The sequence below is a fragment of the Fusarium redolens genome (genome assembly GCF_020744475.1).
Source record: "Fusarium redolens strain MPI-CAGE-AT-0023 chromosome Unknown BKA55scaffold_11, whole genome shotgun sequence".
Lineage (NCBI taxonomy): Eukaryota > Fungi > Ascomycota > Sordariomycetes > Hypocreales > Nectriaceae > Fusarium > Fusarium redolens.
Genome location: NW_025763674.1, coordinates 1,664,593 through 1,689,855, shown reverse-complemented (window position 1 = coordinate 1,689,855; position 25,263 = coordinate 1,664,593). Strand labels below are relative to the sequence as shown.

Here is a 25,263-nt window from a genome sequence, read left to right as displayed (position 1 = left end):
ATCTACTAGCCACGTATATAACCACTAATCTACTTTCAAACCAGAACTATGCCTGTAAAGGTTTGATGCTTATTTTTATATATCATATGCTTCTGTTTATTTGTAATATTATAATAGTATACAAATTTTTTATGATCAGTAATGAAAGTTCCGTCGTTTTCTGAATTTAGGGCTAGTTTGATAGCTTTTTTAAATTGCCTGCACAGAATTTGTGGACGTGGTCCTAGTGTGGAGTCCTTGACTGCAATGCCGGCTGCATCAAGAGAGATGCTATTGAGTGAGTTGCCGTGAGGGATCTCTCCTCGATCCGTCCAGTACAACTTGTCGTTCTTCTCATTGATATGCAGATCGATCGACTCAGGCAAGTTATCCAAAATGCAAGTAATGTCAGACCTGGAGTCTCCCACTAGTCGACTGATGTCAGCGTAGAACATGCGACCTTTGCCACCCTTCGAAGGGCCCTTTTGTGTCCAATAGAACTTGCCACGGCTGGGAAAAACAGCAATGCCGACACACCAGCTCATCACATCACAGTCAGCTTGATCCCTCTTGACTATGGCTTGTAATCCTGAGCCGTCACAGGCGCAACGGTACACGGCGCACCCTTCCGGTCGCAAAGGTAAACTTGTTTATGTTGCGTGTCGAGGCAGAGTTGTTTAGGAGTATTGACAACGCCTGGAGCAGCCACCACGGCGGTGTCAGTGCCGTCTGTCTTGGCCGAATAGACGGCTCCGTCAGGCGCACCAGGGCCGCCCATAGCTGTCCAGAACATACGGCCGATTGACCGATCAACGTCAATACCATCAGGCATAGCCTGTCCCGTGACCAAGGGCTTTGGTTCGCTGCCGTTTAAGTGTAGTTGCAAGACTTGGCCTGTGGTTGCACTCGGCTCTGGTGCCGCTAAACCAAGGTCGAGATCGAGTAATGTGGGACTCTTTACAACTGGGCCAGGCCTGCCAACTACATATAGTCCTCCAACGGTACACAAAGCAGGCTGGGATTTCGCAGCGTCTCTTAAACTGATCTCGTCGTGATGGGAATGAATCTTTTTGCCTGTCGCGCTTTGACGTACTTCTGTATAAGTGGGAGGTCAGGAACAGGCGTCGTGTTTTGTGCTGGAGCCTGTCCTGATGGTGTGATATCCTTTTTAGTACGAGAAGGTAGAGCGGCGTTGTATAGAGTATTATGTACCTGATAATTAGTACTGGAATGACGAGCTTGACCTCGATGTTGCGCATCTACTGAACTTATCAAGGTGTTCTTCACACTACTGATAATGTCGGCAGTCAAGTATTTCAAGCGCCAGAACCAGTATAACTTCGACGAAGTAGGCACTATGGGGGCATTGGGTACAACGGTCTAGTGCTGCGTTGCGTAGAGAAGAAGCAAGCCCTCAAGAAGCAGCCCGGATCGCCTTCCTGGCCTTCAATTTTCGAGAGTGTTGTTCAGTAGATGGGGGATCCTGACCCCTTAATAGCTGATTAATTAACGATCTAGGGGGCAGAGTCGCTGAAAAACACATACCGTTTAGATAGAAAATAAGGTCACTGTTCTTCTAATTTTTAAAGATTTGGAGTCGCACTGCAAGGGAGGATAATACCTTCCTCGGCATACTAAGTTCTTAATAAAAGATGTACTTTTTATTTATGTATTTGCGAGTCAATGTCCCCCTTGCGGTAGTGGAAGTAACCACAGGAAAGACAATATAGAGCCCCCTACGAGTGGCATCCCCACCATCATCCGGCCATTAAAAGAAACGTGATAACTTTATCTTATTGTTCCTAATTCTGCTTTCCCGCTCCCTCCACACCCTTAGCCACGTTGTTGACCAGACTCTCAACGCCTGTCCCGATGCCGCCCACCACGTTGCCGACTGGCTGCCCGATCTCTCCCGTCGCGCCTGTCAGCGTATTGCCCACGCCGCGCAGCGCTGCTCCTGTGACGTTACCGAGCGTGCCCACGACCCCGCCGACCGTGTTGCCTAGCGTGTTCGTGACTAACTGGACGGAGTCCGCGGTTTCGTTTTGGCCGGTAGCAGTGTTTTTTTGGTTGGATGCCATGGTGTTTGGGTACAGGGAGTGCTTCGGTTGCAATATTGAGGTATATTGGTGGTTGTCGTGGTGTTGAAGAGTCATTTGAAAATCTGAGGGGCTGTTGCCATTTATTAAGTCAACCTACACTACACTTTGTTGGAAAACATGTTTAAACAAGTTGCCTCTTCGAAATGACGTCAACTAACACTCCTAACTGTCACCTACTCGTGTCTATTGGATCAGATTTCCACAGTACTGCTCTCCTTTGCCTGTGATGACGTCCTGTTGTTGTCATTCCAAACTGTACGTGTACAGGATTGCCATACCTGGCGGAGCCCCTCTCGTGAATCGAGATCATCGAGCGTAGGGTCAGTGGACTCATGAATCTATTCAAGTAAAATTACATGACAGCTCAAGCACTTCCCACTTGGCTTCATGGAGGCCAGTGAACTGCCAAGTGGCGGCGCCGTAGCATTGCTGCCGGGCATGGGATTGAGTAGGGGGTTGGAAGGAGGAAATGTGTCTGATTTCCTAGCCGAGCTAGTATTCATAAAACCTAGGTTTAGGTCTTAGAGCCTAACCCGGCTATCTGAAGGTTCACTTACGTTTAAGGCACGGAGCCCAACCTGGCTATTCAAAGACTTATAGTTAGGTATGTGAGAGAAGGTAGTGTTAGGCATGACAAGGCCAGAACTAGCATGAAGTAGTGATGTATAATGGGGCTGTTGGTGGGAAGAGGACCTAGCTATTAGATTGAACCCCGAGGTCCATCGGTGAGCGAGAGAGCAGGTCGTCTTTCGAGATAGCCTAAGCAGTGAGCCGACAGGTGAGCTTATCTTCGCCTAGTTCTACTCCGTTAGCGAGGGCTCTCGATTGAGCCTGGCTATTGAAGCGGGCCTAGGTCCCTGAAGTGACAGATTGAAGCAAAGGTTAGAGAAAACGGTTCTGTTGCTTGTCTACTTCCAGTCTACAAAGTCGAGTTTGCTCTTTGCCCGCCCTTTTTTAACTTTTAAAAACAGAAACATGCCACCCTAAGTGCTTCCTCGCCGCACCTCCTCTAAACGTCATCCGGAGCGTCCTGCCCAGGGTTTGCCTCTTCATAGTGCATGCGCTTCACCAGCCGAAAGTATCCAGCAGCCAAGGCAGCACCGAGAGCTGGCCCAACCCAATAGATCCAATGATACCTGGGGAAGTCCGTACCAGCAACAGCGCAGCCAAAGCTGCGGACGGGGTTCGCAGAGCCACCAGTGACGAATACTCCTGCGTAAATATAGTGTCAGATCTCTGTATAGGATCTGGTACTCAATTGTGCAACCGAGGAGGGAGTATACTTACCAGGGATCAGAACTACAAATAAGGCGAGCCCAATGCCGATGGGCGCAATGAAGGTATCTCGAGACTTTTCAGCAGCCAGCATCAAGACAACGAAAATCAGCTGAGCTGTGAAGAACATCTCCAAGAACACGCCTTTCGCAATAGAAGTATAAGGTCCGAGCACTGTGTTGGCCTGCGCCACTGACCCTGGGAACATCGCATCGACAAGGCCACCCGCGCACATGGATCCGAGTAGCTGTGCAGGGACAAGGAACGCCGCGCGCAGCCAAGGGAGCTGTCCTGCGATGCATAAACCGAGCGTGACCTATGGTACTATAGTCAGACTTGAGTCTTCGTTATAACAAGGAAGAAGTGTTGTTTACTGCTGGGTTGAATAATCCTCCGCTGATCCGGTAGAAAGCCCAGACGTTGACCAGTAGAGAAAATCCGTACGATATTGCGATCCAAATGTCCGTAGTACTTGCCAACCCACCATTGACAGCAGGATATGGTGATTGGAGAACAGCCATCATGTTTCCAGCATAGCCAAAGTAGAGGAAAAAGAATGTCCCAACGAACTCTCCTGATGCGGCGACCAGGTGAGCATTGAATGTGCTTAGATGACGTCGTGGATGGCCTGGATCATCGTGCCCATTTTCTCCAGCGGTAGGCCCCATTTGTGTCTATAATCGATGCTCCTTGGTTAAAAAAGTTTTTTAGTGTTTAATGCCGGGGCAGAAATTAGTTTCTAACGTTAATAAAGAGGTAAGGGTTAAGATGGGTTTATATCTATTGATAGTTAGATACGTAGTACTGTTAACTAAGTCTTTATATGTGTGAAGCGTCCCGGAGATAATTCTCCTCTTATGATGCGTATAGCTTGGGGTATGACGTATACAAAACTGTTCTCTGGAAATCAGTGTGGCCGCCACATTGGACCAAAGAGTTAATTATGATAAGCTTATTGTCGCCTATGACATTAAGCATGCCCCTAGTTTATGCGCCAACCTCATTTAATGCAAAGACTCTCAATAATTACTAAAGCCACATTTGAGTAAAATGTTTTACTATTCATGCCTTTAAAAAGTTCTGATAGGTTAATTTGGGCATTGAGGACGCTCTTAAATCCTTTGGTTAAAACATCAGGGACTTGGTGGCCAAGCTCGCGTGCCTTAAGCGCGGAGGAGTATCGTCAAGATATACTAAATTCGCATCTTGTCCGAGGTGAAATTGCATAATAGCACCTCAGTTCAGTCTCAATCTAATTGATACGCTCATTCCACGTTACATTAACAGAATTCTGTCAAATACCGTTACTAATACAATTAGCTATGTGCTCAGCATATGGTCTTGTTTCTTGAAGTAGCTGTTGCTCTTGTCGCTGAATATGTTTAGCCTTTAATACAGTGTCCGTATAGACCTAGATTTTGCCAATCACTCTGGCTTCTATGCAGACCTCGAACTCCTAGATCTCCAGATAATAGAGACGTAGTTTGAGTAGTGGCTGTGCGTGATCCAGGAAATAATCGCGCCGGTGATGGCCTTGCATATGTTTGCGAAGCATACCGCTACGAACCCAGTATTAATTCACTTAGACGTGAAGGGGGTGTCTATCCCGGTCTGACTAATCTTATTAGAGACGGTAGCGGCCTTCTCATCACCTTACACCTCTTGAGCATTAGAGCCTATTCCTTTATTGCGAGTCGTAGAAATATCGATGATTAACTGAACTGCTTTAATAATCGTTCTACTGTGGCTTATCTGTTCCTTGCAAGTGATCTGCATCTAGGGAAACGCGTCAACCATCGGGATGCCATGGTCTTCCTCGATCAACAGTGAACCTCAAAGCCGGCGTTCCGGCTTACGCGATCATTGTATCTTACCATCTTGACGGCATACAATCCGTAAAGGAAAGTTATTTGCAGTAACACGGGCGCTTGAGAACAACGTCTCGCAGTTGTGTTTTATTTCGTCGACTTGGACTTTCGAAGTATTGCCACGGCGTCATCACTGACAATGCTTTATAATAATATTTGGAAAGTGAAGTGATGGCATGTTGTGTGAGCCAGTACATGGAATGTACACTTATATAAAGAGTGGTGTTTACCCTAATCCCTTCAAATGACTACATTAACATATGTTCGATTGGTCTGCATCCCAACTCGACAACCATCTTATTCTGGAGGAATACTCCTAAAGCAAAACAAGAGGCACATTTAGACTACAATTATGTGTTTCTTATGGCATAGGCACAAGGGTGATACTCTGGTATTGACTGGTCTTGGTTGCCACCGTGACCGAGGGACCGAAACTTCGCACCGAGTCTATGCTATCGTGGCGATGATGATCTCAACGATGCGCTGCCCGGATCGAGTGGCTGCATACTATCTAAGGATTGTAATCAGCATCATAAACAATCTTACCACCGTAACCAGGGCGTAGGAACCAAGATTGAATACTTCACTAACTTTATCGAGACCAAGCTAGTTAACCGGAAACTCTCAAGCTTCGAGGTCAAGGAAGTACTAATAATAACTGAAGTGGTTACAGAGAGTACGTCCTGTTATAGTAACAGGAATAGGAACTGGAATATCTATAGCTATAAGCGGCCACCGACCCAGTTGGATGAAGTGCAGACATGCGTCGAGCACATCACGACTAACACCAGCACAATAGTGTCAATAGGGGCCAAAACAGTAACCTCAAACGTGATAGTGACAGCGATATACCTATAGGACCTAACAAGTTGCGGCGCTGCGTAGATCCTGTGCCAATCAGGGACGTCGCGGTGATCAAGTCGGTGTTCGACACCCTCACTTAGACCGTTTTTAATGTGGTTGACGTCTGAGTGTATGTGTTTGCGGGTGAGAAGATGTACCTGACATTGTTTACTATTCCTCTGTGTTTAAGACCTTTGTAATTTGTTTAATGAAGCTATATTTAACTAAAAACCTAGTCCCTAATTACTACTAAAACTCCTTTAATTAACTTTTCTACTAAATACTATTAGCTTATTTAACTTTTTCCTCTTATAATCTCTTTAAATAACATAATTACCTTACTAATTGACTTATCTTTAATAATTTAAAATTATTATAATATATACTTAAGCTTACTTTTACCTTATTACTTTAAATACTTTATTAACCTCTTTTTTATTACCTTTAAATAGCTTATTAATAATCTTATAATACTTATTTTTTATATATTTAAATTTTTTACTTATAAAGATAGTCTATATAATATGCAAGCAAGACAAACAAGCAAGCAAGACAGTATACTATATAGCTAGAAAAGCCTACCTTATGCTCCCTTAAAATCTTAAATAAAATAGCTACAAATTTAGAAAAAATATAATTAAGCTTAGTATATATAGTAATTATAAGAAATGCTTTTATTAGACTTTTAACTATTTTATTTTATATAGAAAAGCTTAATTATATATTATAAAATTTATTTTTAATTAAAATAATATAAATAAAATAGTAAAAACTCTAAGAAAAATATATTATAAAGATTATATAGTTACATATTATATACTTTAGTCTAAGCCTTTTTAAGCTTAAATCGACCTTTCTATAGGCATTTAAAAACCTGCCATTAAGGTAAAAAGTAAGGTATCTTGCTTACTTGTTTGTCTTGCTTACTTATTATATAAGTTATAACTTTTATAACTAAATATAATAACTTTTAAAAAGACTTTACTATTAAATTCTTAATTTTAATAATTATATATAAGCCTTAACAGTAATTATATTTACATAACTTTTTATAATATTTAAAATAATTATAATAAAAAATACTTTAAATTAAAAATATAATATTAATTCCTTTAGCTAGCTTATTACTTATTAATAATTAAGTATTATTAATAAAAGTTATCTTAATAGTAATTTATATATATATATATATATTATACTTTATTATATTTTAAAAAGTTAAGTTAAATTATATAAAAGGAAAAATAATAGGCTTTTTATATTCTATTAAAACTAGATTTCTTACTTATTATAATAACTAATTTTATAATTTAAAGCTCTATTTTAGGCAGCAGGGAGGGCAATAAGTATATTACTTATATATATTAATATATATTCCTTGCCTTTATGTTTAGGCTAAAGCTTCTTTTAACCCCTTAACTCTATTACCTTACCATAGTTCACTGTTCTAAATAATAATTGCTCTTAGTATTGCACATCTAGTGCATAAACCTTAAACCAAAGAGGCCCTTGAATAGTGGGAGGCATATTGAGCGTAGTGCTGTTACAATTAGTGGATTGTTTTACAACCTTGAGTTTCCCTACGTACATTAACGTCACATCTAGATCAACAGCTGCTTCTTAAAGTAATCTAATACAGGCGTGGGAGCATTAATATTAATAGTGCCTTGTGTTAGCGTAGCTATTCTACTATCTATTCCCAAGTCTACACAAATGTACAAAGGCAATATTATATGAATCCATTGGTGCATTCATAACCATGATCTCCCTGGCCTCTAACCCCGGCCGCGAGTTGATATCCGTCACAATATTGTTCATCATTCTTCAGCAATACTTGATCCGTTACATCTGTGCACACAAATGAGCTATCAGTCAATGTCGACGAAACCAGTGCCGTGCCCCTCGAAGCGCTTCATTAACAGCTTCCAAGACGTCTACTGTAATCCTTTTAATCCAGATAACAGTTCAGCTAAGCTCACAGGCATTAGTTCCAAACCTTACTCATCCAATTTAGCGCTCTCATAAAATTATTTCTAGAGCCTCTCCAGCAAATCACTCAAGGCATCGATGTAGACACGACCGCGAAGTGGAAATCCCATGCCGACCCAGCAGGTAACAGATCCATGACACTTTGACAGAGCAGTCATGCGGTTTTAAGATCTGCGCAATAAGCATAACGCGTGGCTTGGCCATTGAGAGACTTGAGGAGCAAAAAGAGTCACTCTGAGACGTAATTGCACAATTCCTCAAAGTCGGTTAAAATGACCAGACATGATATCAACGGTAATCGGATGCCTGGTCATGAACATGTCGACAAACGAATCTATTCTCTTCCCGCAATCCTCATGTACCATTCTAAGGGTAGTCGTTATTTTAGGCGGGGTACTCGAGTATTCCCAAGGTAAATTAAATGCATGATACTCTTTGTTCTTCAATTGAAGACCCCGGATAATTGCCAACAGAACTGAGCCGACCGTTCTGTAATAAAACCTCTTGCAAATTCTCCCAAGCGTTGCAAATATGTGAAAAAGGAGAGCTGTCGATGTGACTGGTAAAAAAGATTCAATGCCGTTTTGCCCCTGAGGTGTTGATCGCTGGAGGATCCGTTAGCTGAGTACCTTGTAACATTGGTTGGTAAAGTGCCGCTACCCTCGCTGGAAGAGCAACGATAAACATCACAAGTATCCCACCGAAGAATCAAGGTTGTCTCTTCTTGGGCCTGAGAGGTTATAAAGAACACCTAAGATGTGGTGGTGGTTGCAATTGGCTAGACCTTTGGAAAGACCTTTCCTTCTCACCGATTTACAAGATTGTAGCTTTCTCTTTCAGCAGAATTAAACGAGCTAACTTCATGCCTACAGGAATGATATCTCTGAGTAATAAGTCCTCCCATTTGTTAAGGTGATCTTGCGCTCAAAAGCCTCTCCACACTTGTCTTCTAACAGTAAGAAGGGATTGGACTAAACGACATTAATAATGAAAAGAATAAGGAGCGAGCCAAATTCAGTGATTTACAAGAGAAACTCGCATTTTGAAGGCTGTCCTTGTCACTGAATCTTCCGCAAATTTATTCAAGAGGTGAGCGCTCCACCTCTCATCGACTTACCTGGATTATAATATATACATCAGTCTGCAAGCTGAAGACGCTCTGGCCGTAAGAGCGTGTACAGTTAAGCTTGCTGGAGGCAATGCGGGTGCCCGGGAGAACGGGGTTAGCTTCAAGAAGGGCTACCTTGCTTGTTTGGTAGATGAGGCCCTGGAATTAAAGCGGGCGTCTGCGGCAGTCTAGTCCTATAAGCCAGTGAGAGAGTATAATAAGCCACTAAATGAGGTCTAAGCCAACTCGGAGTTAGGTCCTCTTACGATCCATGACATTGTCTTAACTAAATAACAGGACATGGGCTTCTTAAATCGTTACTCGTGTTTTAACGTTTTCCCGTTCCAGCCACTGCATCAAAAGTTGCCAACTAAGACCAGGAAGCTATTTAATTTCAATCTTAACAGACCTTATATTAACATTCATCAGGTTAATGCTCAAGGCGACCAGTCCAATGCCTTATTTGTTTATCACGAAAATCTTATCAAGATGTTACATAAATAAGACTCAGGGAAAAGCTTATTTAACAATATAGACTTCAGCGCATTAAAAAGCATAAGATCTATTAATACCACTGCAGCCAGCAGTAATAAATAATACGTCGTTATAGCAATAAGTATATTAACTAGGGGCCGGTGGCGTAATACTAGGCATTACTAAGTTAATCCCTTTAGCTAAACCTTAAATGCTAAAGTTTATAGGTTTAAATATTAAAGCTCTTAACCCTCCTGGAGAAAATTAACTAAGGGAAATTATTATTAAATTAAGGTCCTAATTACTTAATAAAAATTATATATTATAATAAGCAGGTTATAAGACTAATAAGGTTTAAAATAAATTTAAGTTAATTATAAGTTATAAAAAAGTAAGATTTGTTTTTATATAATTTTTTAATATATAATTCAATTAATTAAATTAAATTATTAACTTAATTTTTCTTTTTCTTTATTAATTAACTAAATTATTAAGTTATTAATAAAAATCTTATAAATAAGCATACTAAATATCATTCATTAGCGACACCATTAACTTATTTAAGTTAAACAAATCTATCTTAACTATACAAGGCAAGCGTTAAGGGATATATTTATCCCCCTCTGGGGAGCCTTTCCGCCAAAGCCATTAGCTATAGTACAGTAACATCTTGGGTGCAGTGTCGTACAATTCAGAGCCCCAAGAGGAGTTGCGATATATACTGACCTCACCTTCTTGCTTATGCAATACTTGTCTCCTTTACCCTACAGAAATACATAATGGAGAACACGAAGTGACGTGTCAGCTAGGCACAGTTGTGGTGGTCCATCTTGACTTGTTTCCTTCCGATTGGTTCGCTTTATTTGAGCGGTGAATAACTCACTAATGAATAAGAGATATATTGTGGAGCAAATGCGGAGCCAGCCTAGCTCACCGTTCGAACTTTAAGAGCTTAACAATCTCGATTTCTTCTAGTAAGTCTTTCTTCAGGACCCTTCGATCATGATTCCTAATGCGAGAGCATGGGACATCCGTTCAGAGATATTAATCCCCGTAGCCGATGGTAGACCGTCTACTCCTCCAAGAACATGGAACATTGACTCAGCAGTATTGCAACCCATGCCTGCTGGTGATGGACCGTCTACTCCACGTGCCACCTCCGAAGACAATACGCTCAGGCGATGGCTTGAGTCAACAAGCGCAAACCTGGACACTTCAATACCCGATGAACCAACACCATCGTCTTGTCATTACGAAGCTATACCCGATACCAGCCACTCTGTCGCCTTCAACCGTAAATCTGATCCTTATGCAAGAGGCATATATCTGATTCTTGACGTCTCACGAAGTCGTGCTTTGACGTGTCACAGAGGTCAACTACGTCTCGAGGCCATCGACCTAGACGACCGTCAACGATACATCTCAGAACAAGCTCAATGGCTCTGCACTGAGCGGAATGGCTTCAAGGGTTTCAAGAATGTTGCGGAAGGAGGGTTCTTGGGACACGATTTGTGGTGGGATTTCTACGCCAAAGCTTCGTGTCATAGCCTTTGGGAGAGCTTCACTATTGCTAGGCGCGGAGACGATCTGTATTGGATACAGATTCTTCATTGGTGGACGCAGTGGCAGGTGTCTGTGCAGGGTGATGGGAGGGGGGTCTTTGCGGAGCGGGATGGAGGGACGTTATGGGAGTTCGTTGAGATTATTATCTTCTGAATGGGGAAATTGCTGCGTACTGATATTTTCTCCGGATCGACTAAGACTACTAATGGTGCTGAAAGAGTGAAACAGATGTGAATATTACGTGTAAACGTCAATGCGTCATAAGTTAGCACGTATTGGAGTGAGATGACATGATTTATAATGAGAAAGGGCATTGTAATGAAGCATCTTGTGTCAATAGTGATATTTTAGCTTGATGATGTCAGAGCTAAAAATAAAAAAGATATGTTATGTGCCTGACTAGAGTCTTGGCAGAGAATGGATATAAAAGCAATTTTGCTCGCGTACATAGGAGTTTGTAATTAGTTGGATTCTAAATCTAGAATCCAAGTAGCCTGCAAAAGCACCAGCAATCTATGTAGCTTATGAATCTAAGATAACAAGATATCAAGTGATTCACGAGAATGATATAGAATTAGAGGATGTCTTGAGATGTAGATACTGCATTTATAACTAATCTTTCTACACTCACAGCTTGCGTGCGATGTTGTTAAATATATTATTTAAAAGTATTTTTTATTTTAATTATTTTAATTAATTTTATATATTTATTATAACCTCCTTAGAGGCTTATATTACTTAAAGAAATAGTAGCTTAACTTAGAATTACTAACTTATATGCCACAGAACCTATAAATATAAACTTCTATTAGGTTAACACAGCCCTTCCATGGAGAAATACAACGCATTTCGCATTTCTGTTTTCCAAGCCTAGATAGAAATACAATGCATTTCTAGAAGGGGGATTTAAGGCAGAGATAAACACATGCTAATTAGTACAGAGGTAGAAATACAACGCATTTTAAGAGGTACATACTTAAGTAGGGTCGCCCATCTTGCAACGCTATAAGGCCTCTTTCTAGTGCATAACCATTATTCTTAACCTCCCAGTTCAGCTCAACGCTGCGATTCAGATCGGCTGCCACTGCGCAAGCCAGACTGCAGGCATCCTAAAGAACAACCTATATAGTACCCATCTATTTATTAAGCATTAGACCACGCCTTCAGATACCACTTAGCATAAACTTCAAACAAGTCACTTTTATCGCATCAGTCATCATGTCCAAGTCCGCCTGCATCACCAGGCTTATCTGGAAAGTCTACCCACTGAAGTAGTTGTGGATGTTCTATGCTGTTTTCCGGGTTTCTGCTTATTGCTGTCTGCTATCGAGGCATGCAGATACATGCGAAATATACATCAAGAACACAGTAGACCCATTCTTTTTACAACCCTTCGGGGCATCAGGGCCGCTGTGTCATCCGATGGCCTCATCCCTGTTTCTTCCGATCCCTTTTGCTGAGCTCGAACGCATAATAGTTTTCAGGGTGTCGTGGCAAGTCTGTATCAAGAAGTATAGTAGGAGGCCCTGCGTTATAGAAGATACTTATATCAGTTATACTTGGCTATCATGAGGAACATTGCGGCAAGGGAAGATGCTTAAGCTATCTATCATGCCGCACTTGAGCTCACTAAAGATCGATGTTTCTCACTTCGCCTCATTTCTACCGAGAACAAGTCTTCGCTTCTAAAACTTAGACCAGCTATCGCAATGTCGATCTTTTCCAAGAAATACACAAGTACTGAGACCTCTTTTCAAGCCATGACCGACTTGACAGCATCGTCTCTTCCTAGATGTGCTGCTCCAACAACCGCACCATCATCGTCTATAAACGCTTTATCACCAAATGCCAGTGCAATCTCCTCGAGTGTATGGCCTGCCGTCTCAACATAATAAAAGTATGCAAGTCCAACGGATATTAGACAGAAGCCCGCAATGATCACGTAGTAGTATCCTCCAATGCCATCGAATGCGTCCGGGGCCGACATACCGATGGCAAAGTTGAACAGCCAGTTGGAGCATGTAGCAAGCGCCATGCCTTTGCTTCGAGCGCGTAGTGGGAAGACTTCAGCAGGTAGCAACCATGGAATTGGGCCCCAGGTGAAACCGTAGATAGCGTTGTAAATGACAACGAAGGCGTAGATGCCGTGGGCTCGTGTGTTAGAGTTGGGGATGTGGGCTTCGGTAAAGGCACAAACGATGCAAAGGGCGATGGCCATAAGGATACCTGTATCCGTCTATCGTTAGCTTGGTATAGAACATGCCAAGGATGTGTACTGACCACCTAGAATCAAGAGCGGACGTCGTCCCCATCTATCAGCCAACCACCAAGTAAGAACCGTAGCAGAAACATAGGGGATAGAGTTGGCAGCTGTGTAGAGCAAGGACTTTTCCTGGCTCATACCGGCCTTAGCAAGGGTCGTAGGTAGATAGAACGAGATGACATTGATGCCGTTGAGCTGAGCAAACATCTGCGCCGTAATGCCAACAATGGTACGTTTGCGATAACGAGTAAACATCTCTAGCCAAGTTGACTGTTTCAAAGTTGCTTCGTAGCGCACAGCCTCGTCAATCTCCAGCATGACCTGCTGGACGTGCTCAGCTTGCGTATTCCCATCTGGGGTGTGCAGATCCGCGACTGTTTGAAGGCATTCTTTTGCGAAACCGTTGCGCGCCAGCCAGCGGGGAGTCTCGGGAAGAATAAAGGACATGGAGAAAAGGATAAATGCAAGAGCCATTTGGATAAAGTAGGGTCCCTGCCATGACTCGCTTTTGGGAATGAGATAATAGAAGCCAAGGTCAACCCAGGTCGAAAGTGCGTAGCCGCCAATGAGGAATGTATATTCGACACCAACCATAAGGCCACGGCGGTGCGGTGCGGCGATCTCAGTCTGGATGACTGGAACAGTCATGGAAAGGAAGCCAACGCCCAAGCCCTGCAGAGTGCGACCAGCAATGAATGTCTTGAAACCAGGGGCAAAGGCTTGAATAAAGGCGGTGGCAAAGTAGATGAAACCGCCTAGCCGTACACATCTCTTTCGTCCTATCATGTCGCCGAGGCTGCCAGCAATAAGGGACCCGAGAGCCGCCGAGACTTGAAGGCATGCTACGAGGATGCCTGTAATTGAAGGATCGATATTCTCGCTCGTTCCGTCCGCACCGCCGTATTCAGAGAAGATCCTTGAGAGAAACACTGGATTGACTAGAAGACCGGCCACGATACCTATTTGCGGTGTCAAGATAGAGTAAACGCCACCATAGAAGAGCTATAACTCACCCTGATCATAGCCGAACAAGGCATCACCAAGACTTCCAAATGCGCAAGTCATCCAGAGGAGAGGCTTCCCTTTAAAAGGATAGCGCGCATGAACGCTCTTTGGCTTCAACTTGGACTCAAGCCATGAGACTTCTGCGATGGGGAGGTCCTCGCGGTTGGCGCGAGTTGGAGCAGTCTCCATAAGAGTCGGTGACGGTGGCTTATCCATGATGTTTAGTTCGAAGGTCAAAGAATCTTATTGTGATAGAAGAGAGGAGTAAAATGCGTACTCAAGATTTTCCTCCGCAAAATGGAAAGTCTGGGGCCCCAGATTATATAGAGTTGAGCATGCTCCTACCTCTCCCGCATCAGGATCAGACAGTCGCCATGACTCTGGGGCAAACCCCAGCTTGACTAGAAGCATGAGTTTGGTGCTTAGCGGGGAAAGTGTCATGGGTTGAAGCAATACAACGTTTGCCTGCAACGCTAAGTCATGACTCGCCATGATTCTAGCCCCTGCTTAGCCGTCAATCACCGAGCTAGATAGTTGGGAGAATTGGACGGAGAGTGGGTCTGGTCGGTAAGACTAGTCAATAGTGGAACCCATTGGAGAGAAGTAACATCCGCCGGAACCGTAAATGCAAGTAATGACGGTCACTCTGGAGTCTACTTCGGAACCGTACCTTTTTCGCTTTGGTAGGCACTGGGCGAGGAGTAGAGCATGCGTTTGTCATGTTATTCATTTATTATATATTGTTTTCTTCATACATTCAACCCGTCCATGTAGAGTCCCAAAGCCAGAATAATCCATTCGCTCCATAGTCTACTCCATTTCCATGATGTTCCAGTGACTCTGTAGGTTCTTGAAAGCCGCCAGGCGGGAACCATATCTCCTGCTGGGGCTGCGGTACCGGTCCTTGCTGCGAAGCTTCATTTCTTGGAACCGACATGAAAATGGGTTGAATAGAATCGTCATAGAATGGTGGAATAACTGGAACAAATGATATTAGTCAGTTGGGAACACTGCCAGGTAAGAAAAGTTAGCTCACTCTGTTGCACCGACGCCAAACTCTCGTTCAATCGCTGCACAATGCTCAGATTTGATCCGGCTGATTTATCGGTCCGTTGATCCGTATTCAGCGCCGCTTTCAAGGGAAGGCGAAGAGTGTGCTCCATCGGTATGGGGCTATGATTCGTGTGATCTCGAAGTGGATGATCCATGTGGCTGTTCATGGCCCCTGACTTGGATGGCGCCGGACCGAGCATGGCTTCTCCCTCTCGCCGAAGGAGTAGGAATATGAGATTTTTGAGTACAACACTGCTCTGGCTAGCCAACGCCGACCGCTGACCCAGTCGCTCCTGCAGTTGAAATACTCGCGTGATGGTCCGCTTGACTGCTTGGGCAGGATCTGAAAGCGGATCAGAGAGGGCCACCAGAGTCAGCACAATTGCCGCGTGAAATAGGTTCATGGCCATAAACGCTACAAGGTGGCTGTCAGTGGCGAGTTCGGCGAGGTATGGCAGTTCGGTAATTCGCGCAGTCCGAACTGCTGCGCTCCACCAATACTCAGAGCTTGCATTTGCTTCAAACCTGGGCGACTGGCCGCTCTGGGATGGGGAGTTGCTGCTGTGTGGAGGTAAATGCTGCGCCCTTGTCTGAGCCAAGGGGGAGCCAACATCAGTGACGCTGCCAGGAGTCTGAGTAGACAGGTTCTCAATTTGACGAGCCAGAAATGGCCGATGTAGCACAATCATTACGTTGTCAAATGTCAACTGTAGCGAGAGAGACTGTAACTGATGAGCCCGAATGTCCCATTCGGTAGTGCTTGGGTGATAGTCTCGATTCAGGTCCAAAGACAGGAATGATGGCAAATCGCGTCGCCAAGCCAACAGCTTTTGCGTCACATCATTAACTAGCGACCGATACTCGGCGTCGAAATGCTGACCGGCTGACTGTGCTGACAGAGAGCCGAATATTGTCTTCAAGGCAGGGGAAGCCAGGAGGTATAGCGTGGTCAATTGGGTCTGGTACGGTGAATATCGGACACCGAGCGACCCTTGTTCAATGGACTCGGCCTTAAAGAAGGGGGACTCGATGAACTCAGCGGGCATCCCCACGTTGCAATCTTCATCATTAATACTTAACGGTCGGCCGTACGAGATGGAAGCAAACCTGTATCGTCAGCATCGCTCAGAGAGTGGGGGTGTTTGGTTTCGTACCTATCCCAGGTGTAGATGGTCCACCATACTCTTTTGCGCTCTTCGACATCATCGACGGATCCACGGCTTAGATTACGATGCAAACCCATAGCGTGCGATATCTTGATAGTTGCGCCCAACAGGGCAAACGAAAGGTTAGGCCGACCATGGTAGACATGATGTGATCCCAGCAGGATGAGGGTCTGAACAGCGGCAATGGAGTGTTGGTCCATGACGTGAACAAGGCGAGACTCAACAATCCTGAGAAGCTCATCGCTCCAGAGGCGCCATTCTTCGCCCCCTTCTTGATCGGGCTTTTTTGACCTATACCACGCTGCCATGCATAGAATAATTGAGAGTAATGTCAAGAATGGCGCCTCTGCGGGATACGCGTAACTATCTTTGATAGACTCTAGGCGTTTGCGAAATCTTGGTTCGTAGATTACCAGCGAGAACCAGTGGACAGATTCGAAATAATCTTCTAGTAGTGAATCAATCTCATTCTGTTTGGGAAACCGGCCACCCAAAATGGTGGATATCGGTAAACGTTGTTCGCTGGACCTCATCAGAGGAGTCCTGGCACCACATGCCCCGTCTGGAATAGCGGAGCATTGGTGTTCGTCGATGGTCTGGCTTCCTAGTCTGTAGATCTAACATGACGTGTGAATTAAGATTAGGCAAGCAACGAGGGCGGAATCCGTACTTTTCGAGCAAAGCCCATGGCTGATTCTGACTCTCCATAATCTAGCGGTACCCGCGAGCCGGGCCGCTCTGCTGACTCCGGAACATTTTCTTCCTCAAAACTCTCAGCAGAAGTATTTTCACGGCTAATTGAAGGCTGTTGAGTGGGTGGCGCTGAGGGGGGCAGGGCATTGCTGCTGCTCCTAGATTGAAGGCGTCTTTGATGTGTTATTGTCAGACTTATCACAAGGAATGCAGATAGTCATTCACTTACTGTCGGACCTTCGCTCGACGACGGTGACTGTTGGATCTGGCTCTGCCCTTGCATGCTTCATCCAACGGCGCTGGCTCGCATTCTACATTGGCCCTTACGCAAAGGGAGCAAGGCCGGAAAGAATCACACTATGTGACTATCAGCCTGATTGGCACGTCAAAAAGAAAAAGGAACATACTCTGCTTTTGTTCCGACGGCATCTGCGACATGCATTGGAAACCCTCGTAGGAAGCTGGCGGTTGGCGACCGGTACCGAGGAGCCATTCTCCGCCGGCGGTTCTGTAGGGTTTGGCATAGCAATAGCAATTGTCAAGCCGACACGGATCGGATGGAGAGCTTTCTGGGGCAACTACTGCAATTGTTCACTCCACGTAGGAGATGTGTAGCGGATCGGAACTTGCCATACAGTCATGGAAATGTTCATGTTGAAAGGTTACGGAACCGTGAGCCTTTACAGATCCAAGCCAGCGAGCAGCAACATTAGCTTCCGGCCGTACAGCAGATTCTTAGACGGCTGCCTGGTCAAGGCAAAATGGAGAAGCGCTATGAGAACATTATGACCAACCGTTTCGGACCGACTTGTCACACAGATGTTGGGCTAAACGGTTCCGAGGCTGCGGGGATTTTCCAAGACCCGTTGGCCTGGGGCCCTAGCCCCATACCAGCAAGCTAGCTTAGTCATAAAAGTGTGAGTCTCTCAGATATGTTTGGCTCGCCTAAGGCCCTAGTCCCACAGAAGTCGACAGGTACAAACTTGGACTTGGATACTCTAGGTATAGCGCTCCCACACAGTACAATGTTCGCTGGAAGCTCCGAAGGTATCCGCTAGGAGAGGGTTCCGCCGGATGATGCGATGGACAGTGATGAAAGAAAAAGAATGCGGAGAATATTCTCAGGGTCGATTGAGGGTAGCATCAAGATATACTGATAAATCCCGGGCTGGAGTGTACTTCGTACTAGAAATCCGGGGTACAAAGGCTTGACTTTCTACATATCACCTTGGGCAATCATCAAGTTTGTACTGAAAGTGCCTATACCTGTCCGAAATTCCATTGCTTCTGTTTCACTAAAGCTTCAAAACTGCTCAACTCTCCGACCGAGATTTATCAGCTGCTCTACCTCATATACTCAACGCCATGCCTGCAGAAGTGACAATTCAAGACGACGGTCCGCCCAAATCGAGAAATGTGAGCTACATACCCCTGAGATGTTTGTTGACTTGAGCAGCCCAGGTTGGCTGACACAAAAACTTTGCAGAATCTCTCCTTTTTCCTCAACAAACCCCACGAAGTCAAATTCGCCCAGCGGCCGATACCCCAGCTCTCATCACCCAACGATGTCCTTGTTGCCGTAAACTACACGGGCATCTGCGGCTCAGATGTGCATTACTGGGACCACGGAAGAATCGGCCAATTTGTTGTGCAAGAACCTATGGTCCTGGGCCATGAATCTGCCGGAACCGTCGTCGAGGTCGGCAATGCCGTGAAGAGCCTTAAGCCAGGCGATAGAGTTGCTCTTGAGCCCGGATACCCTTGTCGGCGTTGTGGCAACTGTTTGGCGGGTCGATACAACCTCTGTTGCGATATGGTCTTTGCGGCTACGCCTCCCTACCATGGAACTCTGACAGGCTTTTGGGTCGCGCCATACGATTTCTGTTATAAACTGCCCCAGACTGTTTCTCTACAAGAGGGAGCCTTGATCGAACCGCTTGCGGTTGCAGTGCATATCATCAGGCAAGGCCAAGTAACACCTGGCAATAGTGTTGTGATTATGGGAGCCGGGCCAGTTGGCCTTCTCTGTGGAGCAGTTGCCAAGGCATTTGGTGCAAGCAAAATTGTCGGTGTCGATATTGTGCAGTCAAAGCTCGAATTTGCGAAGGAGCTGGCTTTCACACATACACATCTATCTCAAAGACTTTCGGCCGAAGACAACGCGACGGCTCTACTTGAGAATTGTGATCTTGGACAAGGCGCTGACGTTGTGATCGATGCAAGTGGAGCAGAACCTTCTATTCAAACGAGCCTATATGTCGTGAAGACTGGAGGTGTGTATGTTCAGGGTGGCATGGGCAAAGCGGATATTGCATTTCCTATAATGGCGATGTGCCAAAAGGAGGTCACAGCAAAGGGCAGCTTCCGATACGGGCCTGGTGACTATCAGTTAGCTATTGAACTTGTTGCTAGTGGTCGAGTTCAGGTCAAGAAGCTCATCAGTGGTGTGATGGATTTTGATCAGGCTGAAGACGCATTCAAGAAGGTCAAGCAGGGACAGGTGGTGAAGATTCTGATTGCTGGGCCTAATGAGCCTGCGCAGGCGAAACTACACCCAGCGCTCAATGTCAATGGCGAGGAAAACGGCGCATATACCGGGAATGGGAGCAAAGATTATTTTTTTTAATTAAATATAATAGCTTTTCTTATTACTTTTATAAGCTTAGCTATAAATAAAAAGTATCTTTTTAAGATATTAAAAAGGGTTTTTACTATTATTAAAAAGCTACTTTTACATTAGTAAATAAGTAATAATCTAAACCAGGGTTAATTCTATTATAATTAATATTATTATTATTTAATATATTTATTAAAATAGAAATTAAGAAAATTACTTCTTATCTTTTATTCATTTAGCCAGAAGAATAAAAATTGTCCTTGCATCTAGGAAAATACTTAGTTTCAACTTGTTCTCAGACCAGTCTGGGCGTTGTAAACAGTCCAGACGCGGCTCTCTCAAATCTTCAGCAATAACTGCCGTGCCCACTACCTGCAACTTCCACCGATGCGTCTCATCGTATGCTCGCACTATAATGGCTCTTCGCGGCCACTCGAGCCAGCAAACGAGATCTCCAACGCGTACATCGCTGGATGAAAGACCCAGTTTCCAGGGTGCCTGATATTGAGCAGACATTTGAAACAGACGTGAATTATTGTCAGGAGACTGTGCTGCAGGTGAAGGGTCCTTCTCAGCCAGACCATAAGACTTGCTTTGCAATCCTCGAATCCAGCCTGATATTGTGTTTCCGGGGCGGTTGCTGATTTTCAAAAAGCCGTGATCTCCTTCCTGCCATTGTACAATGCTCCTGCAGTCGAAGCATTTCTTTGACAGGCTGATATCATCGAGTTCTATAATTGTATGAATCATTGTATCGCTCTCTCTGTGGGCATTACCAAGATCATTCCTATAGTTCGCTTGAACCTGTTCTATCCACGTATCCACCGCGTTAAGATTTCCAACGATGTCGAGGGGATGCGGACCAACATATATGACACACCCTAGCACCGCACCTTGCAGCTTAAATGCTTTGTAGTGCGTTGTGTCTGTGATGATTGTGTCGTCTCCATCTCTAGGTGCGTATGGCCGCAGGATCTGCTGCAAGGGGTCGCATTCCGCCCCCATGAGTAGAAACTTGACGAGGTGCCCGATGGATATAATATCCCTATCAAAGAATAGGCTGTGTCGATTCATAAATTCCATCACGTCGGTCCAAATCTCAAAGACCGACTTGTTATAATCGATAGAAAAGCCCCGAGCGTCTGAAGCCATTCCTACAAGGCCATATACCTTATCTTTCCTGTCTTGGCAATCTGCTTCTTTATGGTCCTGCAGTAGCTGAAGCAATGTGTTTGACCCGGTATATTTCTCCTCTCGCTGCCGTTCCAACCTTATAGGGCCTTTAGATCCAAAGTTGTGCATGGTGATGAACTGCGTAAACTGTTTCCATTCTGCCGCCGAGTTTCCAAAGCATACTTTAATCTTCTGGGCTAGCCCAATCTCCTGGATTATCCACAGGCGCTTCCAATAATTGTCATTGTACAACTTCTCTGCGAGGCTGCGTTCAGCTGAGTCGGATTGGGGTGAATCTGTTGGTAATTCCGGATCGACTTGTTCATCGGAAGGTTTATAGTGGCCAAGTCTTTGCAAGTCAGGCAAAGCTGCTTCGTATTCCGCATATCTCTTTCCCAGCCATACGACAACGGTCTGAGCTCTGAAGTAGATATGGTGCATCATGCGAACCTGTCTATTCCGTTCGGGAATGTCTTTCTGGTTGATACATATTGCGTCAATCCAGTAATCCGTGTCAGGAGCGTGTTTCCGAAGGTAGTGCAAAGCGTCCCAAAGGTTTTGCCGGACGTTGAAGCCGACGCCATTGAGGGTAATAGTTTGCCCAGCTTGACCATCTCCCCACATGTATGAGAGCGCGTCAAACTTGGGCCTGTCACCGAAGGTGACTTCGAACAAGCTGCCGGTGATGGGATCACCATCCTTAGCTGCTTCGATTCGCAACAGCCGTGTGCAATCTTGATGTTGGCTCAGAGGCTTATACAGAGACCAGGATTCGCTCAGGACTTGCGTTTGATTTGTCCCGTCCTTGGATTGACGCATGACCATGATGCTATCCTTCATTCTAGATGAATTGAACTTGAACAGTGTAAGTTTGTTGCAGGAAGGCGGGGTAATTGTCCTGCGATATTAGGCAGCACAGGCAGTTATTTCACCAGCGCTTACATGCTTGTTGTTTCAATTGCTGAACCAATCAGGAGAGCATGTCATCAGTGCATATTTCCCAACTGTTAGCTGCATAAAGTGTGAACTTGTTGGTAGGAAGCGCCGAGGGAATATATGAAGCAGCAATGGCAGCTTGTCACCGAGGATGAGGATATTGAAGAGAGTGAGGAGAACCAGCTCGAGATCGGATTCATGGGCGAACCAAGAGAAACCAGAAGTGACTGCCGTGGTATTTCGAGCAATTTACAAGATGGAGCGACGGCCCGTCGTATGATGGCATTACTCTATCTTTATTTCCAAGCCGTAACTGAACTTCCCACAGTTCACAACATTCAAACTTAAAACCTTCTATATAGTGAATATTAAATCTAACAGGGGGGTAGACGACGGCGATGCGACGCGTTTCGCGTTTCGGATTTTTGGTTTCATTAGTGTGGTACGCGAAACGCAATGAGCTTCTATAAGGGGGAAAATGGTGCGAAAACGGTCGACGGTCATTGGCCAAAAACAGGCAACTCAATGCGTTTCTGCTGATAATTCTTGAGTAGGGTGATAAACTAATCCGGGTTTTTGAACAGAGGCGCAGCCAACACGAGGTTAGGAACGGCGATAACGTGACAGGTACCGGACCTGCATTCCACCAATCGTGTGCTTGAAAGAGCGCTAGCTAAACGGGTTTTCCCTTCTTTTCCATATACCACCTTCTGATCAGGCTCTGAGCAAAGTTCAAGCCAAAGTAGGGTTTTCGCTCTTCATTAGTTGACTTTGCTTCTTTAAACAGGGACGAAAGATTGCGTGGTATCGCTGCGAATTTGTGTCTCCAAACCCAATACTTAATTTAGCTTATCTCTTTGAGCGGCACAAGCCTCCAACAGGTCACTCGACCCACTTGACCCCACGTACCAGAAGGCTACAGAGACTTTATATAGAAGCAGCTATATAAGGGCCTGTATTTCTTTGTAACTTAGCTACTTCTATAGTAGTATAGCCTCTTTTCCCCCTACTTTTAACTGGCTATTAATTTTCTATATCTCTTCTTACTGGCTGTTGGCCTCTTAGATACAAACTGGCCTGTATTGGCAGAATTACTTCTTTTAATTGGCCTGATATCCCTGTCTTGACCGCTTTGGAGGCTTGTGCCGCTTAAAGAGATAGTAACGCATTGCTGGCGGGAGGAAATAATGAGTCATTTCTGCTCGCATGCATCACATGTTAGAGCTTTGTTGTAACGATTTTTTGTTGGCCAAGGCCGCAGTCCCCATAGAAACAGAACGCTTGATTGGCTAGGGTACCCCATCCTGGTCACTGTTGGTACTGTTCGTGTTGCACATCTTCCTGGTGAGAGAGGAGAGAGGAGAGAGGAGAGAGGAGAGAGGAGACAACAAAGCCACAGCACAATGAATCATTGGCTACTGCTTGTGGTTACAAATAGGGCGTGTCTGCGGGGTTAAATCCTACCGCCCCTCCGTCCCTTGGGGACAACTCTAGGTCAAATATCTCCTCTAACCTCAACACCTTCTAGCTACGAAAGACCGCAGCGCGCACCTGAAGCAGTTTAATGATTGGTAAAATGGCTACAGTCGGTGCAGACCCTGTCATACACGTCGATGTACGACCTCTTCTCCGCGACTTTGCACGATATGAACATGAGCTAACCCCCAAATCAAGGTTGACGACGATCAAGACTCAGCGGTCGAAGATGTATGGATGGATGGCTTCTTGGCTTACCCCTGATGTGTAGTGAAAGAATATAATTGCTGATACAAACGACGACATAGGACAATACGTCATCAACTGCTAGTGTGACCAGCTCTATCCTCAATTATCGATTCGAAAACGGGAGAACATACCACGGGTACAAGGACGGAAGTAGGTTGCACGCATTTATCCTTTGTAAGATTTCTAGGACTCACACCTTTTCCCACCTGCTGTAGAGTACTATATGCCCAATGACGAAACAGAAAACGACAGACTAGGTAATATAGAATGCTCCTCCACTGTCAAAGATGCTGACACTTGAACTTTTCAGACTTGCAGCACAATCTGTTCCTCCTGACTTTTGCTAACAAGCTTGGTCTCTCCCCGCCGAACCTTCCAGACTTCAAGACTGGCCGAGTTCTGGACCTGGGTACCGGTACAGGCATTTGGGCGATCGACTTTGCTGACGAACATCCCGAGGCCGAGGTGAGAGGAAGCACCTGCGCCTTAGAGCAAAGAGCGACTAAAACTAATAATTTGACTAGGTGATAGGGGTCGATCTGTCTCCTACCCAACCGGAATTGTATGAGATAAGTCCTCACATGGAACATGGATAACTACTCAAACTCGAGCAGCGTGCCTCCGAATGTAAAGTTCGAGATTGACGATATCGACGAGGAATGGACTTATTCTCTGCCATTTGATTATATTCACAGCAGAATGATGAACGTCTCAGTCAAGAACTGGCCAGAGTATTTACGCAAGATTTTCAAGTGAGTCATTTTATTGTTTGGTTAATAGGTCGGCAAGCCCTGATATGCATAGAAACCTTGCTCCGGGCGGTTACGCTGAGCTCCAGGACGTCGATGTAATGATGCAATCAGATGATAACACACTTACCCAAGATCATGCTCTTTGGAAATGGGGCGATTTTCTGTCTAAAGCTGGACAGGAGCACGGAACTCCTTTCATCGAGACTAAGCGACTGAAACACCTTATGACCGATATCGGGTTCGTCAATGTCAAGGAGACGCAATTCAAATGGCCGTCAAATCGCTGGCCCAAGGAGAAAAGATTTAAGGACCTTGGAGAGTGGAGCAACCTAAACACAATTAACCTTCTTAACGGACTTTCAATGGCTTTGTTTACAAGATGCCTTGGCTGGACCCCTGAGGAGGTTAATGTTTTCCTAGTTGATGTCAGGAAGGATTTAAACAATCCGAAAATCCATGCCTACTGGTCAATGTATTTTCTATCACCCCCTTTTTCTTCTTAATGTGCTGATACTTTGTTAGCCGTTCAGTTTACGGAAGGAAGCCTGAAGCTTAAGAATTGTGCGTAAGCGGATAGAGCTCTCTGGCGATGTATATGGAAAAGGCGGTATTGTTACTTTATATATAGCTATGGCATTCCCTCTCTCTTAATATTATTAACTTGATTCTTTAAGCTAAT

General features: G+C 44.8%; 8 protein-coding genes across 8 annotated transcripts; 3 read left to right on the top strand and 5 right to left on the bottom strand.

Annotated features, from left to right (window-relative positions):
* Window positions 1-35: 35 nt before the first annotated feature.
* On the bottom strand, window positions 36-1,238 carry BKA55DRAFT_595666 (uncharacterized protein; the record flags this gene model as incomplete). Its single annotated transcript, XM_046195835.1, has 4 exons — window positions 36-92; window positions 123-568; window positions 604-953; window positions 1,192-1,238. 4 exons carry the CDS (start codon window positions 1,236-1,238, stop codon window positions 36-38), a joined length of 900 nt encoding a protein of 299 aa, XP_046047799.1.
* A 1,852-nt stretch (window positions 1,239-3,090) lies between these two features.
* Window positions 3,091-4,154, bottom strand: BKA55DRAFT_647698 (aquaporin-like protein; the record flags this gene model as incomplete). Its single annotated transcript, XM_046197236.1, has 3 exons — window positions 3,731-4,154; window positions 3,369-3,672; window positions 3,091-3,290 (listed from the first exon to the last, which is right to left on the bottom strand). The coding sequence occupies exons 1-3, from the start codon at window positions 4,022-4,024 to the stop codon at window positions 3,091-3,093; spliced, it is 798 nt and encodes a 265-aa protein (XP_046047798.1). The 5' UTR covers window positions 4,025-4,154.
* A 6,435-nt stretch (window positions 4,155-10,589) lies between these two features.
* On the top strand, window positions 10,590-11,543 carry BKA55DRAFT_574123 (uncharacterized protein). The gene has a single exon (XM_046193278.1). The coding sequence runs from the start codon at window positions 10,641-10,643 to the stop codon at window positions 11,352-11,354; it is 714 nt and encodes a 237-aa protein (XP_046047797.1). The 5' UTR covers window positions 10,590-10,640; the 3' UTR covers window positions 11,355-11,543.
* A 1,411-nt stretch (window positions 11,544-12,954) lies between these two features.
* Window positions 12,955-14,685, bottom strand: BKA55DRAFT_515827 (putative MFS sugar transporter; the record flags this gene model as incomplete). Its single annotated transcript, XM_046188037.1, has 3 exons — window positions 12,955-13,427; window positions 13,482-14,423; window positions 14,478-14,685. The coding sequence occupies 3 exons, from the start codon at window positions 14,683-14,685 to the stop codon at window positions 12,955-12,957; spliced, it is 1,623 nt and encodes a 540-aa protein (XP_046047796.1).
* A 495-nt stretch (window positions 14,686-15,180) lies between these two features.
* Window positions 15,181-18,223, bottom strand: BKA55DRAFT_647692 (fungal-specific transcription factor domain-containing protein). The gene is made up of 6 exons (XM_046197235.1): window positions 17,789-18,223; window positions 17,611-17,738; window positions 17,359-17,554; window positions 16,677-17,305; window positions 15,506-16,629; window positions 15,181-15,456 (listed from the first exon to the last, which is right to left on the bottom strand). Exons 1-6 carry the CDS (start codon window positions 17,903-17,905, stop codon window positions 15,227-15,229), a joined length of 2,424 nt encoding a protein of 807 aa, XP_046047795.1. The 5' UTR covers window positions 17,906-18,223; the 3' UTR covers window positions 15,181-15,226.
* Window positions 18,224-18,746: 523 nt separating this feature from the next.
* Window positions 18,747-20,007, top strand: BKA55DRAFT_692371 (chaperonin 10-like protein; the record flags this gene model as incomplete). The annotated part of the gene is made up of 2 exons (XM_046199775.1): window positions 18,747-18,797; window positions 18,868-20,007. The coding sequence occupies 2 exons, from the start codon at window positions 18,747-18,749 to the stop codon at window positions 20,005-20,007; spliced, it is 1,191 nt and encodes a 396-aa protein (XP_046047794.1).
* A 939-nt stretch (window positions 20,008-20,946) lies between these two features.
* Window positions 20,947-22,646, bottom strand: BKA55DRAFT_618830 (heterokaryon incompatibility protein-domain-containing protein; the record flags this gene model as incomplete). The annotated part of the gene is made up of 2 exons (XM_046196743.1): window positions 22,139-22,646; window positions 20,947-22,069 (listed from the first exon to the last, which is right to left on the bottom strand). Coding segments are annotated over exons 1-2 (1,173 nt in total), but the record flags the coding sequence as incomplete, so codon positions are not given.
* A 577-nt stretch (window positions 22,647-23,223) lies between these two features.
* BKA55DRAFT_574111 (S-adenosyl-L-methionine-dependent methyltransferase) lies at window positions 23,224-25,262 on the top strand. The gene is made up of 9 exons (XM_046193277.1): window positions 23,224-23,722; window positions 23,782-23,814; window positions 23,892-23,982; window positions 24,048-24,089; window positions 24,143-24,297; window positions 24,357-24,394; window positions 24,447-24,584; window positions 24,637-25,056; window positions 25,107-25,262. The coding sequence occupies exons 1-9, from the start codon at window positions 23,672-23,674 to the stop codon at window positions 25,138-25,140; spliced, it is 1,002 nt and encodes a 333-aa protein (XP_046047792.1). The 5' UTR covers window positions 23,224-23,671; the 3' UTR covers window positions 25,141-25,262.
* Window position 25,263: the final 1 nt, after the last annotated feature.